Source organism: Strongylocentrotus purpuratus, unplaced genomic scaffold (genome assembly GCF_000002235.5).
Source record: "Strongylocentrotus purpuratus isolate Spur 01 unplaced genomic scaffold, Spur_5.0 spur5_scaffold_11, whole genome shotgun sequence".
NCBI classification, from domain to species: Eukaryota; Metazoa; Echinodermata; class Echinoidea; order Camarodonta; family Strongylocentrotidae; genus Strongylocentrotus; species Strongylocentrotus purpuratus.
Genome location: NW_022145596.1, coordinates 20,346,873 through 20,365,393, shown reverse-complemented (window position 1 = coordinate 20,365,393; position 18,521 = coordinate 20,346,873). Strand labels below are relative to the sequence as shown.

At 36.6% G+C, this 18,521-nt stretch overlaps 1 protein-coding gene across 2 annotated transcripts in view; it reads left to right on the top strand.

The window, feature by feature from the left end:
* Window positions 1-10,463: 10,463 nt before the first annotated feature.
* Window positions 10,464-18,521, top strand: part of LOC578555 (gamma-aminobutyric acid receptor subunit beta-2-like) — a 65,125-nt gene continuing 57,067 nt past the window's right edge. For both annotated transcript variants that reach the window (XM_030980873.1, XM_011667420.2), the window contains exons 1-2: window positions 10,464-10,777; window positions 11,059-11,168. In XM_030980873.1, coding sequence (XP_030836733.1) covers window positions 10,698-10,777; window positions 11,059-11,168 — 190 coding nt within the window. In that variant the 5' untranslated portion in view covers window positions 10,464-10,697. The remainder of the gene's footprint in view (window positions 10,778-11,058; window positions 11,169-18,521) is intronic.

Genomic DNA, 18,521 nt, shown 5'->3' with positions numbered 1-18,521 from the left:
AGTATGACATATATATATCCATAATGGATCAGAACTAGACTTTCTGAGTGGCTACTTTGAACACTGTATCCCTACTATCATAGACTTACGTCACTCATATGGTCACGTGACTCCTATAAGGAGGCACATGATCCAATAAATAGCTTGAGGGCTACTTGTTCAGTTTTCCGTTCTGCACATTGCCGTGACAAAAAAGACATTCAACGGGCTACCAATTCTATATCTAGTTAACTGCTTAACTTTCTTATTTCATCGCATGTGTCAACATTTCCAATTAGAATAAAATCATAAGTTAGCAACATCATTTATCCTCTTTTGTGTGCTCGAGCATTAATACAGAAATCCAATAAACAGATTATAAACCGCAGTCACAACGACGGGACCGGTACCAGACCGACCATTGACAGACTGATTAGAAATTACATAACCTTCCCCTGAATGGTCCTTGTCGGTTATCCGTAAGTTGGAAGGCGGTTTAGCGGTGTGACCAAGTTGTCACATCAACGAGACCGACATTCATCTCACAAATAGTTAAATGCCGAATGAAATAACATTATCCTAATTAAATGGCAATTTTTTGTCGGTGATCGGTTGATTGGGAATCGGATTTGCGGGCGTAAATGATGGGCCAAGCAATTAGACCGACTTCTATAAACGAACAAAGAGTGAAAAACCGGATAAAATTACAATGCTTTAAAGGCAATTTGTTGTCGGTTATCGGTTGGTTAGTTTGCCTTGGTTTACAGTCAAGGAAGGACGTCGGCTTAAGTGAATAAGCCCGGCAATATTCCCATGAATAATTCATCAATCTTAATAAGATATGGTACTCCTTGGATGAGATTCATTTTTATTTTTTGCTATGTTTTGTATTTTGAATGATTAAACAGTATGTGCGAGATCTGATTATCAATTTACATGGTTTGGGGCGCTACAATTTTGTCAAGGTCGGCCGGTTGCTTACGCACGAGGGGGAGGAGGAATTAAAAAATTCCAATGGGGAATACTTTTCCGTTGCGAATTTCGACCTTGATTTCAAGGATAAAAGCATGTCTTCAGATTTTTATATTTTAATTTTTCGAGAAGGCATATCAAGGATATTTACTAAACAGCAGAAGAAAGAGCTGACGTAAATAATGATTTTAATATGTTTAATATGTTTGTCTCGCGGTAGGCCTAAACTGCCTCTAGGAAATGTTCCCCTAAGATCACCAATCTACTAGGGAAATTATCCATGTACAATCACCCTCCCCCCCCCCCACACACACACAAATACCCACTCGCACAAAACTACCCCCAAAACCGTGTGCGTGAATGTTTTCTTTTTATCGTTGGTGGGGTCCTCATTTTAAGTTCGGAGTTAGGATGAACATTATGTTTTGGTTTGGCTACCCCCCCCCCCTTCTCCTCCCCACATTCTTCTTCACATTCTCCCCTTAACCATGGTATGATCCATTAGTGATCCCACTCAAATCCTCTCACACTTTTCACATCGGTAACTACCACTCATTAGTCTTCACCACTTAAGTTACCTTTCCTTTAAACCGAGAAAAGGTATTTAAGAAATGATCAATACAAATTACATTTCATTTCTTTCATCGTAAATAGCTGTATCTCGGTGGCATTAAACAGCTTATGTGTGAGTTGGCAATGACCACGGTATAGTGTCGGACTTCGCAGATGCATGCTCCATAATTTCATCTTCCGATTTCTCCTTCCTAATTTAGTTTTAACTCTGGTGCTTTGCTGCACTGCTGAATAATGTCCCTCAAAATCAGATTTCAAAGCTTGCCGCATCTGGGCTAATTTGGGTGATGAGCAGGGTACTCTCAAAGGCTAAGGCGGTCACCGAAAGTGTGTGAAAATGAATCGAAATTCGGAGGAGAGCATTAGGTTTTTTTTTTGTCGGGTCTGGTTCATTCGTTAAACTTGCTGAGTCCAACGCAATTATACTTTGGTAAAACAAACTTAAAAAAAAAAAAAAACGTTACATGACATCTAAACTGATCTTTCCAAAGCATTAAGTGCCCAGAAGATAAACATGTTAAACAACGCAAATATGTTTTGTCATTCGGTTTCGACGGTTATACAATCATTTTGAGATTGGAGGTATTCATATTTGATATGACCTTGTTCTAAAATGGAAATTGTAACCATGGTAAATTGCATCGTTTTACCATAGTTTAACGAGCGGTTATAAATTCCATCAAGCTTATTCGATTTCTTGGTAAGAAGGAATTGAGTAGGGGGGGGGGGGGGGAGGGACCCAAGATGTTTCCAAAAGCCCCCCCCCCCCCTCCCCCGGCCTCGGGAATGCAATATTGATATCGAATAACATGAATAATATATCTTATTTCAGAAATGTTGTGGAAAAGGGATAAAACTTAAACAAAATAATGTAATAATAATATACCAAAATTAGGAATAGATAGAGGGAGGTAGAGAGACAGACAGACAGAGAAAGAGAAAGAGAGAGATAGAGAGAGAGAGGGAGAGAGAGAGAGAGTCTGTCAACTTACCTCAACTAATTAATACTCCAACTAAATTTAGAATGAAAATTGTCACCATCGGGGACGATTACGCACGCAAAATGAATAACAAAGAAAGTGGTATTAACACAATCACGACATTTCAGTTGATTTCATTAGGGACTCCTCGAGATATGCCCATTAATAGCGAGGGATGCCCACTTTATCAGCTTAATTCCTCTATCATTGTCAATATACATGTAGGAGCATGCTGAAGCTCTGTGTATGTTTATGGAAACAAGAGAGAAAGAGACAGATTGAGAAACAGATATAGAGATAGATAGAGAGAGATAGAGAAAAGAGAGAGAGAGAGAGAGAGAGAGAGAGAGAGGGGGGAAGGGAGAGGGGAGAGGTAAAGACATATTTTGATAGAAGGGCGCATTGTCACGGGGTGGGAGTATGACAGAGAGGCAGAGAAGAAAGAAAGCGACTATACTTAGACCTCTAATTATAATATCCATCGCAAACGAAGCACGATTTCTCCCTTGTATAAGTTACAGTCAATTTGCATTTTAAACCTTGTGTAGAAGAATATATCCTTATGGGAGATGAATGCAAACTGACTATTTTTCCCGAGGTTAAAGAAAAGTCATGCGAAATATGAGCACTAGGTGTTTGTGGGGCAAATCCATCTCGTGTCCCCGAAAATCTGAAGGTGAGAAATATAAAAAATGAATGGTTCGATTGAAAACGGGGTAAGGTAAAATAAAAACATTAAGATTTCCCGAAGGATGTTGCGGATATCATAGAACCTTGGAAAATGGGAATGACAAAGTAATTGTCGGATCGACAAAGCTGAAAGATATCCCCCAAAGAATTACAATAATATAATTAAGTAGTTTTTAAATTTGTGATTTGGTTCATTTCTTCTCTCAAAGGTAAAATAAATGTGGCATGATTATTTACCAAACGGGTATATTTGCAGTATTGACAGAAAAATGGTTAGATTAATCGTTCGAATACGAGAACCTCTACCTCCCAACAGACTCTTTAAACAAAGACCAATTTCCAGCACATGACCTCTAGAAAGAAAAGATGTTACTTTGTTTACAATGCAATGCATTGTATTGTTATCTCGTATAACCTTGTTCATATCTGTATAATTTCTTTTTCGTAACCCTCATATGTTTCCCTTTACAATAGTTTTTGTCTGACACGCAACAAGGGATTTTTACAAGTCACCTAATTGTACTGATACGTGAATAGTCATAATATAGTTTTTCGTGAGATGCATGTCAACAAACATGTTTGAACAATCTTTTGGTATGTATGATTACAATGACATTATTTATTCAAAAGGAAATTGTAATGCTTGAATCCTTTTAATACTAATAGGCATACAGATCGTCTATATAAAGATAAATTATATTAAAAATATAAAATAAACAAAGCGGAACCAAATATAACAAGAAAAAATATAACAAAACAAAACCGCTACCACCAACAAATTATACACTTCGTATATTTAAGCTGGATAAAAAAAATCTTTTTATGATAGGCTCAAACTTCGAAGAAAAGACTGTCAAGGGAAAAACACAAATTACTATTTTTACACCAACTGACAATATATATTTTTAGATCTTTCTCTGAAAGAGAAACGCAACATGATAACAGAGGATTCATTTCACATCAAATTGACATGCCCGGCTTACTTTTTAAGAATAGCCACCGCGGCTCTTTCGGGGCGCGAAACTAAAATTAGCTGCGTGACTATTGACAAACGCAGTGTATTTGTCGACTTTCACCGTTTCTTTAGATATCTTTCTACATGTATGTGATGTTCATAAACGCCTTTTTAAGATAGAAAGGAGAATTGCTGTCCATAAGGTTGTAAAGGTTCCAGTGTCTTTGGAAACATGACGTGACACTGAAAATCGCATTGGCAGCGCATGGACAGCTATATGCTAACCATTAGCGTAGCCAGCATTTTCGGGAGTTGGGCGAGGGTAAGGGAGAGGGGGCACTAGCAAAATTCGCTGGTCAGTTTTTACAAAATTTCTAGTATCACTCTTGACTTCACGGCCTTATTTTTGTTCGTTTTTATTTGTTTCGTTTTTGTGTATATTGAAAAAAAGATTACTTGCTTTCGCCATGTTTGTCACAAAATAAGATTATAGTTTAAGATTAGGGTTTGAGTTAGGGTATATGGTTACGTGATTTGAGATTCGCTTAATTTTGAAAACTGACAACGCAGCAAGTGACGTCGGAGCATGTATCGTGCAACTAGTAAACGTCTAGCTTTATTCGAAACACTAATTTCATCAAGTCTAAATATCGTACTTGTATTGAATCAGACATGCTTTGAATTACAAGAGAAAGTGTCTTTAGGGATGAGGGTCCAGTTACCATGGTTTCTGACGTGATTGTGCATGTTAATGTTTTCGCACCTGAGTCTGTTTTAATGACGACGACACAATTCGTGGGTCCTATGAAGTTTCGACTGGACTCAACGTAACAGGAATGCAACGCTGAATAACGCCGAAATGCTCGTTGATCACGCGGTATCGCTTCGACTGCGTTATTTCTTGCGTTAATCAAGCTTGTATTAGGAATGCGTTATTGAACGCGATGTTTTTTGTACCACCACTCTTTTCTCATCAAAACCGCGTTACTTGCTGACGCAGTCATGTAAATAACATTTCATGAGCAACTGGAATTTCTGCTCGCTCTCTCTCTCTCTCTCTTTCTCCCTCTCTCTCTCTCTCTCTCTCTTTCTCTCTCGTTAACCTTCTTCCTATCACTCCCTGGAGCTGTTTCAATTCGTTTCACATTATTTCCCCCATCATCAACCCCCATGTACGCTTTCTGTCAGAGACAATATGGTGTTGACGAAGCGGGGAAACGACCCCTCATACTGACAGTGGTCATTTCCGATGCACATTCCTCAGAGCTTTCGCGTCTTTAACAATCCTATCCATCACGCATTCATTCTTCCATCCCCGGCCCTCCTCCAGAAGAAAAAAAAAATCTAATCGTTCTCGATCAGTGCAACAATATCGAATCGAAAATAGATAGGTGCATCACCTTTCACCTACATACAGTCAAGACCTCAGTCACACCAGCAAGACCGACTCCAGACCGAGAACAGACCGAGCAAAAAAAAAAATCATAATCAAATGGCCAAATAACGATGATTTGAAATCGGTGTGCAATTTGTTCGACGGTGAGACTTGGGTATAAAGGAAACATGACCATGACAAACGTTAGTTTCATATTTTTATGTTTGTTTAAACAATATACCATACTTGCCTTCATATTGCTTGGCCAATGATAAACGTGAGCTCTGGGTGATAGTCGACTCATGCCTGTTGGACACAAGGCGTTATTTTCCTGACGGAGGCCTGCGTCAAAGATTGGTGCAGTCTTGACGCGCATTTTGGCAGTGATATTAAACAGTCCGACAAGTGAATGAAAAACCAATCTTTTAAAAATCTTTTTAATAGCTGACGTATGCGCTAATTGCCATCAAAAACTTGACTGGCGCATTGAATAACGCAATCAAAATGATACAACGAGCATTGCACATAGTTCGTAATTTTTATTGCGTTATTGTATGCGCTGATAAAATCTCAAAGGGAATTTATTGCATGCTCCAAGTAGTTCAAAAATGTTTGCACTGTTCCTTTTACCATCAAATGTTGTATGACGTCACTCTGTCATTGCGGTATGCGCGTTGCACACGAGGCGTCGATTGCCTGACGTAGGGTTACGTCAGTGAATTGTTCAAATAAGCCAGAAGACAATAATCATATTAATCTATTGTTCAGTTTTGAGCTCTTTCGTTTTTGTATAAAATGTTTCACCATAATCTATTCAACTTGAGGTTAGACCTGTGAACTGTGCCTTAAAAGAAAACGGCAACTTAAGATATCATATATTTCTGTGCCATTACGTTACCTTAATTTTCTTTGGTGTACTTCGATTGCTCATTGCCCCAAAAGTTTGGAAATAACTTCGCGAACCTATGCAAATAAATTTCAGAGACAGCCCTCGTTATACGGATATAAGTACTCAAATTTACATTGCAAATATATCATAAGAATTCAACAAGAGTGATTTTCTTCGTTACGTTATTTTACTTTTCTCTTATCTTCATCATGAGGAGCTCTGGTTTATGCAGGGGTCAATCTCTATTTACCTTAGAAAGTAATTATGGAAACCTTCTCTCGCCCATCCATTTCACTCAAGACATATTTGTACCTCTTATTCATAATGCTTACTCCCCATCTGTTTTTTTTCTTCCCGGAATCAGAACATGGAAAATGTCAACGGAAAACGAGGTAATGGGGTACTCGAGATGACAGGTCATAACCCATAAATCCTCTTATACCAAAAAATCTCATATCACATGCAAATATTTTCCCTTAAGCCGAGATCTCGTTGACGGCGGCTTAAGATCCGGAAAAGGGGGGTCGGAGGGGGGGGGGGGGGGCATTAGAGATTATAAAGACAACCGCTATAATCATGTCGACCTTTAGCGGCCCACTCAATCTTTTTTTTTCTATCCAGAGTGGATATAAAGTCTCCTTGCTGAAGATGGATGAGTAGTTACACAAAACTGATTTAGTATTCAATCACGAAATGGAAAGGCGCCTTCCAAACTGAATCTGCTGATACAAATCCTCTTCGCCGCATCTTTTATTCTTTCTCCTCTTCGTCGAACTCTCCACTCCTCTTTTCCACGCTTTCACGCATGGCGGATTCGGTAAGAGCGGTAGCAAGTTTTTAGCGGTAGAACAAGGTTACCCCTCCCCCCTCATCAATTAGTGTTGGCGTTGAATTAAAATATTGATGATGACTGAGGATATTCTTAAATTGATCACCGTGTAGGTACTGGTCCATGTTGTGAACACTCCATCCCCGTTTCTTGCTAAAAGTATTTGGGAGACTTTGATTGAGCATGGGCACCTTGTATATTTTAAGTAAATAAAAATATTAAATTTATATCATACTTGCATAAACAATAAGCAACGTTTCATATAAAACATATAAGTCTATGCATATTTTGTATTGATTATCAAATCTATCATTTTCATCAGTTTGTAATCAGTTTGTAACTGCTGTGTCTGTGTCCATTTCTTTAGTTACGTGTATTTTCTTTCTTTCTGTTTTTGTCTTGTATCCGTCAATGTCTTTTGTTTGATTATGATTCTTGAAAATTTAAACCTTTGAAAGTAAAAAACAAACAAATCCCACTTCTGAATATTGTTGATAGCAATTCGAAATCACAAAATGGTATTCCCGAATTTCAACTGTAAAAAAATCGAAGTATCTCGTTCTAACTTTTCGCAAGCAGGCTTTTGAATGAATAAAAATAATATTTGAACCCCTATTCTAATTTCACCGATTATGAACTATAAACAAATTTTACTAGCAAGGGGAACAACAAAATCGCATCCCGTTCCAAAGGCAAAACTAAATTAAGGATGCCATGTTTAAGCCAAAATGACCGTCATCCCTCTTATAAGGAGAGGCTTGGCATTACCCCCCCCCCCCCTCAAACTTGAACCCCCACTAGAAATTGATGAGGAGTCAGTGAAGCGGGATGGGGCGGCTTAAATTCCATCAGATAATCTTCTTTCTTTTATTGTCTGAGGTATTGCTCTACGTCATCACTTAGTAGTAGTGCGACGTGTGTAGTGCGCCGACATCGAAAATTGCGATTAATTTTAGGGTTTGTTAGCGCGAAGCCGATGTAACTTTGAAGGTTGTTTCATTTGAAGGGGCATCGGTGTAGCTTTGTTTTTGTTCTTCTTTCAACGAAATAGATATCGGGCGATACCAACAAACTGCATGGTTATATTTGCTTGTTTGTTTGTTTGTCTGTTTGTTTGTTTGTTTGTTTGTTTAAGGGAAAATGAATAAGAGTCGGCTGCGGGTATGTGCCAATTCTTCTGACATTAAATCTTTGACAATAAATTAGAGTTTTGTTTCCGGATAAACTTGTGAGATTAGTCCCTTTTCCCCTGCCCTATTTAACGTGAATTTAATTTTGTTTTCAAATAAGTACTTTTAAATATCGCATACATCCATCTCAATATGTATTCCCCTGTTCCCTTTTCAGTCACTCATAATTTATGATATCAACTAATGGAATTGTCGCTGTATAATATGTATGTTTGACAGTAACTAGTGATCAATCGTTGTTACTATTATCATCGAATACAATGTGATATAATATACAATTCACTTTAGTTCCACGTATAAGGTATGATTATCATGATTAAATGTCTGTCATGATTAAATGGTTATAAAGGTGTGACAATTTATTACATGTGTCTGGCTATTGAGATCATCCATTCTTCAATTACTTGCCACCCCTTTTGTCATGTTAAGTATTTTCATCGTTATAGTTCATAAGCACGTGATTATCGCTATAAAAAACGACATCCATAATGTATGATGCATTGTGCGGAATTGACAGTTATTTAATCATCTTTCACCCCGATTATAATTATATTGGAACTCTATAATAATAATTGACGATTTCTGAACTACTAGGATGTGTTTTGTTGGCAAATAATGAATGCAGTGCCATGGTAACACAACCCTTCCCCTCCTTTTGTTGTAATGCTACTCATTTGTGGAAAAATATATACTTTGAAGATAACAACAATTGCTCGTAGTTAAAGGGAAGCTACGTTTCGATATTTGAATGGAAACAAAATATATAATATTGTGTTACTTAAAACAAATCGTTCTTAATTGTATCAGCTCCTTAAGAATACAACTCACATGGATTTAATCTTGCATCGAAAAGAAGAATAATACTCCTCCAAGCTAAATAGGGTCTACAAGCGTTGAGTGCTGTTGACATTGTTTCTGACCGCATTTTCACTTTTTGTAGACATGCTTGCATCTTTTACTTGGCCCATGATGAAGACGTTCTACATCAATTGAATTTTTTTTATCAATCCCATTTCGATCGTGATCTCTGTATTATTTTTCCGTAGCAAGTATATCTCATATTAAAGAATGTTGCTTTAATAGGAGGAGGAGGGGGGGGGGGGGGGATGGGTGCTGATATTTTGGTGACAAAGCATGGTCCCAATGATCCAATCATAGGAGGTCGAGACGGCCTTGGTAGGTTGACGAAATGTGAAGGAGCGGGGCATCGAAACATATATATTTATCCCCCTCCCTCCCTCCTATTGAAAAATAATAGTCGAGAGAGGAGGGGGGGGGGGCTACTTCCCATTTTATTCCTCGAATCTTTCTTATTTCCTCTCTTATTTTGATTTTGTTTTAATTCGAAGGTTGTTTGTAGGCAAGTGCCTTAAGTTTCTCTCTAGGTCTTCATGTACAAGAGTGGATTATGCAATCACATGAATATATCTTTTTAATCTTCACGCTTCCCATCCTCTTTTTAAACGCAAACAAAAACTTCATGTCAAGTCAAGCGCCAAATAACTTCCAACATTCTTGCAAATACTCTATTACCCCCTCTCTCAAGTCGGTCAGAATCCATTGGTTTATTTCTGCCCTGCCGATCCGTACCATCACACCACGTGGGTGTATCCCCAAAAGACGGTACATGACTTGTTTTTCTTTAATTTACCATCATTTGACGAAGCATCTGCGTCGCAATTCTATAACGGAAATTAAGACATGCCTCCAACAGCAAAAAATACAGCTATAATGAACAAGAATAATGTTACATCAAGCATCACTGCAAGGCCATTGCAGCTCCCCTGTTACAAAATTATATCCTTTATTTTGAGTCGGTGTTAGGGGAAAAGGATAAAGAGGAGAGAGAACGGGAGAGAAAGAGAGAAAGAGAGAGAGAGAGAGAGAGAAGGAAAGGATATGCAGCTTGTGGGCTCTTCGCCGGCTGTCAAGAGCGGGAATGCGAATTTGTGCAGGCTACGATGAGCGCATGCGTATTAGAGACAGTCCGATGTCGCCTGGCAGCAATAGGTTTTATCGAGTAGTGTCGTAAGTAACGTAAGTTTAGCACTGTGTTATGAATGCCGCATCGCGAATACGCCGGTGGCCCATCAACTCATCGCCGTCCCTTCCCCGCGACATATACGTACTCAACGTCTTTTATCATTTTTTTTTTCTTGATGGCGCTCGGAGATTGGGAACGTACAGGTGCAGTGTGGATACAAATCTTCGCAACATAAAGAGGCCGACATTGGATATTTGCTTGTGATTATCATCCGGATAAATATGACCCTGCTTTTGGTTCTGATATCGCCGTTGCTTTTGTTTCTTACGCTTCGAATGGGCTCGGGATTAGTGCAATGTAGGTAAGGATATGATTGAATGATTTCTACTTTTTGCTGCAGTATGTTTACATCGGGGTAAGATCTCATGAGCGACGGGCTACTCCCCCGTTGATATACATGGTATATAAGGTCGACTTAAAGAGTGAACGCACAAAAATAATGTTTATAATTGTAAAGATGGATTGAGAAGATATCATATTCTGCACGTTCGGGTGCATAAGTAGTCACATGTGCCTTGCAAACTGTCTGTATAGGGAAAAATATAACCCATGCTTGTTTGTTTTCAACCTCCTATTGCACAGAGAACTCGAGGCGCGGAAAATGGACAATAGTCGGCGAATAGCGAACATAACAGCCGCCATTAAGGACATGCTGGAAGACTATGATATCAGATTGCGGCCCAGATTTGGAGGTAGGACTAACATGGCAGGATCTGCCAGTATTGATCTAACCAATGTTTACCATGTAAGACAAGTAGGGGTAGAGGGATGGTGTTAGCGAGGCGTTTTGTCTCCTGAAGAATTTCTAATGAAAGCTCTCCGGCCCTCTGTCTGAGTCTTGAGGCATAAATAATGCAAGTCGTGTCGTGCAGGTGCTTTGCTTTTCCTTAAAGCACAATGTCTAGCTATGCTAACGTTTGTTTTCTTTCTGTTTGTCTGTTTTGTTAACTTCCACGCAAGCCACCCCAACCATCATTTACCGGTAACCCCAAAATAACCCCGAAATAACCCACATGACTGTTACCCTCTGTATGTCGTATACATTTACCTGTATACATGTACCTCTGTATTGTAATGTTGCTACACAAACATGTAATTACAATACGGATACTGTGTGGGTCTATGCGAAGATACGTTTGAAGAAATGCGTTGAGTGGGAAGTAGGGGCCCCGTCTATTCGTTTAATATTATGTGATCTTCATTCTTTTTATCAAGTTTAAAACAGAGTTGATGTTTTTTCCACAGGAGATTACTCTTAGATTTTATTGCTGGTGTTTGTTGTTAAATATCTATCGTAATTCAATGGGTCCTAAACTGAATCACGTTTTCCATGCATAATATGAAAACATTTCCAATTATAACAAAATAGCATATTATGCATCTGTAGAGGGCATGTATTACACATTTAATGGTACAACGAATGAAAATCCCATGCATTTTACTAAACATTTCAATTATATATGATTACTATTACGTCACAAAGCAATGGAATCATCATTATCATTACATTCCTAGTAATACAAATACAGTATGATAAAAAAGAAACACACCCATTAAAAGGATAGTTACTGTGATACACCACTATGGTACATACATAAAACATTGTGGCAGTAAAAACATCAACATGTATGGTAATAAATCGACCTATAACGAGTATGGCATTGCCATCAAGATATTCTAGATAATGTTTCCACGATGCTTACATAATAAATTTGTAGCTCAATCTTTGTCCATAGTTTCACTATTTTTATCGTCAGTTTTGTTGTTTTTGTATCATTGTCATTGTATCTTTATTAGTAGTATCATTATTATCATAATTATCGTAATTATTATCATTACTGTTATTATTATTGTAAAATTATTTTCAATATCATTAATATTACTACGATTAATATTGTTGTTATTACTATAATTACTATAGTTACTATTGTTGCTATTGTGTTTAACTGCTTTCTCATTTGCAATAAGAATAAGGTTACATTATTTTGTGATTTTGTTCATAGCTCAACAACAACAACAACAACAAATAAACAAACAAACATCAACAAACATCAACAATCAAACAACACTAGATATATGAACAGAAAAGCAATTAGGTAATATTTCCCTTAATGTGTAAACATCTACTGTAGATGTCCAATACTATTACTGAATTGAATTAGATGTCTCGAATGTTATTTATTTATTTTGTGTTATTTTCTTGTTATGCCATACCATCTATTATAAAATGGGTTCAAGAATGTAGCCAATAAGAAGCGACGAAATAGATCACGTGTGCGTGCATTAATGTTCACCATGTGCACGGCGAGTGCATTTTGGTGATAGCAACTGTCAGTTTCTCGACTTTATATTCGTATATATTATTTGTTTTATAAGATGGGTCAACAATTACCCATCTTATAAAACAAATAATATATTATTTTAGCTCAAGCATTTGTGATATGCACTGCACTTGGTTAAGTCACAATGACATGGAAAATGAACTCGACAAGTCTTGTTAATTATCCTACTGTGACTTAACCTGCGTGCAGTGCATATTTACTAATGCACTCGCAAAACTGTATTATTTTATAGCATTTTATGGTTAGCTTGATATTCATGTCCTTTCATGCGTTTTCAGTTCAGATAAATATCTTTAACTTGGATTAATGAATACAGCAATACCAGCAGTACAATACATACATATTACATAATACAATGTTGCCAATTTGAAGAATGGTTGGTGATTAAGATTATTCCTTGCGAAATCACGTCCTTGATAGGATAAGAGGGTTCATATTTTATAGAGGCTTATGTTTCGCTAAAAATACCAACGTAATGGAATATCCCAAGTTAATATCTCTTGAACAAACAATCATACATTTTGTAACGCGAGACTTCGCGTGCCTGGAGTCCAATGTGAGTTTTGTAAACACGGTAATGCTCAAATTATGGATTTTCACATTTAACGGTTCTCTGTTCTCTAATCTAATTGTCTTTTTATTTTAACTATGTTGTTTCTCAGCTATTTAGAATACACTATCTGCTAGACTCATAACGAAACACGTGAGGGTACATACTGTGCGCATTGACATGATCAAATCACCAGGGTAAAACAAGTAAAACTAACAACATAAAAAATAACAGATATTTAATTTAGAATATACTTGCTGATGCTGGTTGTTTGCAAGTTAATTGATTTAACAGCAATTTTCGTTCCTAAAACAGCGAAAACGACGTGACTACAACCTCTCATGGATCGTTATCATTCCCATGACACTCTAAATGGTTGAGCCAGACATTTCCTCAAATGTGGTGATTTATGTAAATGATATGAATCAAGGGACATCAATCTATGTTCATTTCTATTTAAAATGGAATATAATTTTGTTTATGGGATAATACAAAACGGTGTGATGCATTTTAGAATGGATGGTGATTATACACATGGTAATAATCATGGTATCGAATGGAATGAAATCATTTCGACCATGCAGCTTTGGAAACTGCTGCTTTAACATATATCGATCATACAAGTACTTGGATTTATAATAACGGCGACTGCTACTACTACTAGGCCTACTACTACTACTACTACTACTACTACTACTACTACCACTACTACTACTACTATTACTATTTCTATTACGTGTACTACTATTATAGTATTAATGACTGCTTTGAGAGACATAGTTGTTTTTATACGCTCAAGGGAAGGTTAAAATCGAGCTATTGCCCGAGGCTTTTACTACTACTACTACTACTACTACTACTACTACTACTACTATTATTACTATGATTGTTACTACTACTACTGCTACTACTACTACTACTACTACTACCACTACTACTCCTACTAATACTACTACTGTTAAATATGCACTACTAATACTACTAATACTATACTTCTATTTACTATACCATGACTTCTTTTCCTACATGTATACAGTATATACTATTTTGTCTTGATACTTTAATTATCCTCTTCGATTTGGTATACGATTTGACAATGCATTTACCCTTAAAGCATGTGAAACATCATTTTAGTACCAACCTAACATGATATTGCAGATTTTGTGCAGATACAATTTTTTATTTGGTATATATTCAAGGCATTCAAAAGATAAAATGCGAGTGAAGAGGGCGCTGCTTTTTATTTCTGAATTTATTACATGGAGCAATACTTTCCTTCGAAATTTTGCTACGGCGTGTCCCAAGTATACACATCGTTGATAAATGTGTAATTCATGACGGATTTGGCATTGATATGACTTTAAGATGAAATAACTGTTCGATCCCGAGGCCGTGAAGCGATATAAAAACACATTTGCACAGCACATAAACACACACACATGTATAATGAGCATGTAAAATAAACATTTGCATGAAATATGAGAGAATGGGAAGAGGAAAACGAAAGGAAAAGCGACCACAAGAACAGCAGAAAAGAACAAATAAGAACATGCATGTTACACAAATGTTAGGCATGCAAGAATAGCTTGCCTACTATGTTCTAAAATTCTAAGGTTGGTAGAAGGTTATTCCAATTAATGTGGAGTGGATTCCGCTTTTAACCGAAGTGCATTCTACTAAAATAAGAAGTTACGTGACCACTAAATAGTATGTGTCTTAAAAGGTAGATTTCCACTCGTCTGCATTAAATTTAGTCATGGAATGAGATTGTAAAAGAAAACTGTCTGAAAGCAATTTAGAAAGGCTGATAGTAAACTGTAAGGTTTTGTAATCATCTAATCAATAGTAGTTGACCCCGTCCTGATGAAGAGTACTTGCATACCACACACAAATGTGTATATGGGACTACACCCATATTTTAAATGATTATGTGGTACAAACACTTCAGCTGCTTCTTATCATATCTTGAAGGACATCTTAAGAGCAATTCTTTTCAGGGGACATTTCTGTTATGTCTTTCTTCCAAACCACTATACAAAGAATAAGAAATCTCATAAATTATTTGTCGGCTTTAATAGAACTCACCGTTCTGTTTAAAGAGAAGGTTGAGTTCTGGGGAGAGTGAAAAATAAATTGTGAGCGTTATCATTGTTATTATGCAAGGGTGGAAGAACATCAGATAACGTTTCCTGAAAAGCATGGCTCTTCAAATGCCTTCATATTATAAATATGACAAATAACAGCTTAAAAATGAAGCCCGATTGTTATGCCACATGCTTGTGTAGTCCCATATACATATTTCTGTGTACAGTTACTTTACAAAGATTAGGCCACATATCTTATCATTTTGATGATCCCAGAACCTTGCAGTACACACCAATATATACTTATATGCTTCATGATCAACTTTTCTGATCGATTCCACAACGTTTCTTTCACAATGCAATCGCATGACCAGACTGACTCAACTTTATCTTTAAGACATTACATAGGACAGACGACACGCCACCGTTCAGTCTTGCAAGAAAATTACTAATCAATGATGGGCGGGACTTTGACACGTGACTGTTATGACTAATTATTATCCAATATAATGTGGGATCCTTATTATTTTATTTAATGATCTAAGAGGCCAATCGATTTGGATCATAAGCGCTTAATGGGTCTCCCAAGGTTGTGTCTATGTATATGTATCGTTGATCGTGAAGTGTGCATCATGGTGGGGTCATCGAAGACAGGTCGCACTACTTGTAATTGCCCTTTTAGAAGAAGAAAATACGTTCCATTTCATGTCAAGTGTGTAATAGTATGCAGACACCTGAAACTTTTTGTAAAGATAATAGGTTCTTTGAAAGTAGGTCGTATGGAATCAGGCTATAGATACCTCTCCAATGTTTCTGTTTTTGTTCACTCCTTATTATCATCATACCCCCCCCCCCCCCCCCTCCCGCCCAGTTTTTTCCTCCATTTCGATTCTTAATTTCATTGGCTATACGATACGATATATTGTGTTATCACAAGTCTTGTTACTATTCTTGAGTCTAGTATTGAGAAGTTTCTAATACCACCACGTCATTGTATATACATGTATATTTACACCTCCCCCTCCCCCATCATTTATTAGTTGAACAATACTTACATAAAAAACACATGATTGTATTGCTTACAAAGAAAAACACATGAATTATACTTATAGCACAGAATTAATGATACTTTTTAAAACATAATTAACATTAAGACTGTTAAAGGCTACGGTGGGGGAGGTGCGATGGCTCAGTGGCAGAGCAGTGGTCGCGCGTCCCTTGGTCGCTTACTTTAATGCAAACATACAATTGCATTCTTGGTAGTCAGGTAAAATGAATTAAACCCCATCAACTTATGAATATTTCCCGTTTGTGTTTGTTTTCCATCAACGTGTAAATTTGTCTTGATATTTTAAGAAAAATACTTTGTGGCACTTACATTTCTTATTTCAATTAGCTATTCCTATCATTGAAAAGTAGCTGAGTTAAGTGGTTCTATTCATCAATGAAATACATTGCATTGCTGTTAATTTGTTCTTTTATTATTTAATTGCAGTAACGTTTCATTCTCATGAATTGCTCGAACGATTGGTGTTTGATCAAATTGAATATAGAGTCAATACATACCCAGAGCGTATACAATTCGACTTATTTCAATTATGCACTCCATTGCGGGTGAGAGCGTTAGCTTCACATCAAATATTAAACTTTGCAATTTAGAATTGGGTCTCTCAAATAGAAACTAGTTTACAACAATGCGAATAGAACATAGTGGTCTACTTACCTTCTATTTCTTAAATTATATATTGTAACTGGGAATGTTCAGGTCACTCATACTTTAGCAATTACTATACTCGTCCATTTTATGTTTACACTGTATATAAATGAATAGATCCGAATTCAATGATGGTAATTTTTAAGAACAGCTTCATACAAAACAGTTGGGTTTGGGTCTTTACAGTTAAATTGCACAATGAAAACATATTCATTTGTTTAATATCAACTTTATAACATTTTCTTGAATATCTAAAAATTTGTCTTACCAGATAGGGTTCACTATGGTTTGAGATAGTGTTCGCCATTTGCAGACACAAGGAGCAATTTTTCTCAAAATATTTTGAACATTACTAAAAGAGACTTTAGATTCCCAGTTCATACATTTACGTATCAACGTTATCCAGCATATATATATATATATATATATATATATATATTATATATACATCTTTCTAAGACCTTTAAAACAAAATTTATAACAAATTTAACAAACAGACATACATATCGACCAACAACATATAATATATGTGACCGAGGCACCTGGACATTATCCCAAACCCTTTGGAAAATTTCACGCAGGCCTAAGGGATATCATTTGGGAATGCTGCAATGTGCTTTACATTGGCTTTTGTCAAATGTTATTTTTATACAATTTGATCTCCATTTCCGCAAACTATTTTCTTGTACAAACTAATGTATGTCATCAAGATGAATATATTGATACGAAATTGAAACTCTATACACAAAAGGGCATATCAACATCGAAAACCGTTAGCTCGACTCCAACCTACATTTGGTGATTCAATTATAAAAACTTCGATTCTAATCTACATCGTAGACACTTCTTAGTATAGAAGGCTTAGAACGATATACACAAGCTACATGTACGTAACATGTTATTCAAATTAACTAATCCTCTATTAAATGCCTTCATTACTTTACAGTTCTTGTCTTCCTATTTTTTGTGATCCAATCGATTCCTTATATAAGATGCAAGAAACGTATCCATACAACGATGTTCTTATGGTAACTTGTCTCATGTATGTACAAGGGGAGTTCCCAACAAGCCTTGCTTTTCGGGTTTCCGCCTCCTTTTTTATTTTCTGAATGATTTGGACCACTGCGAGATCGTACCGAATATGAAAAAGGAAAACAAGTTTAATATCTTCAATTAGCTTCATTATTCTTTTCCAATCGGTATGTTTTCTAGAATTGTAACACTATATAAATAGCCACACAAGGTGAACGCCTGATAGAAAGTAGACAAAATATACAAAGAGTTTAGAATTACATCGAGTGAATGGAAACAATCATCCATAACCTTAATTGCCATGTAGTTTTGTTTATGTTGTA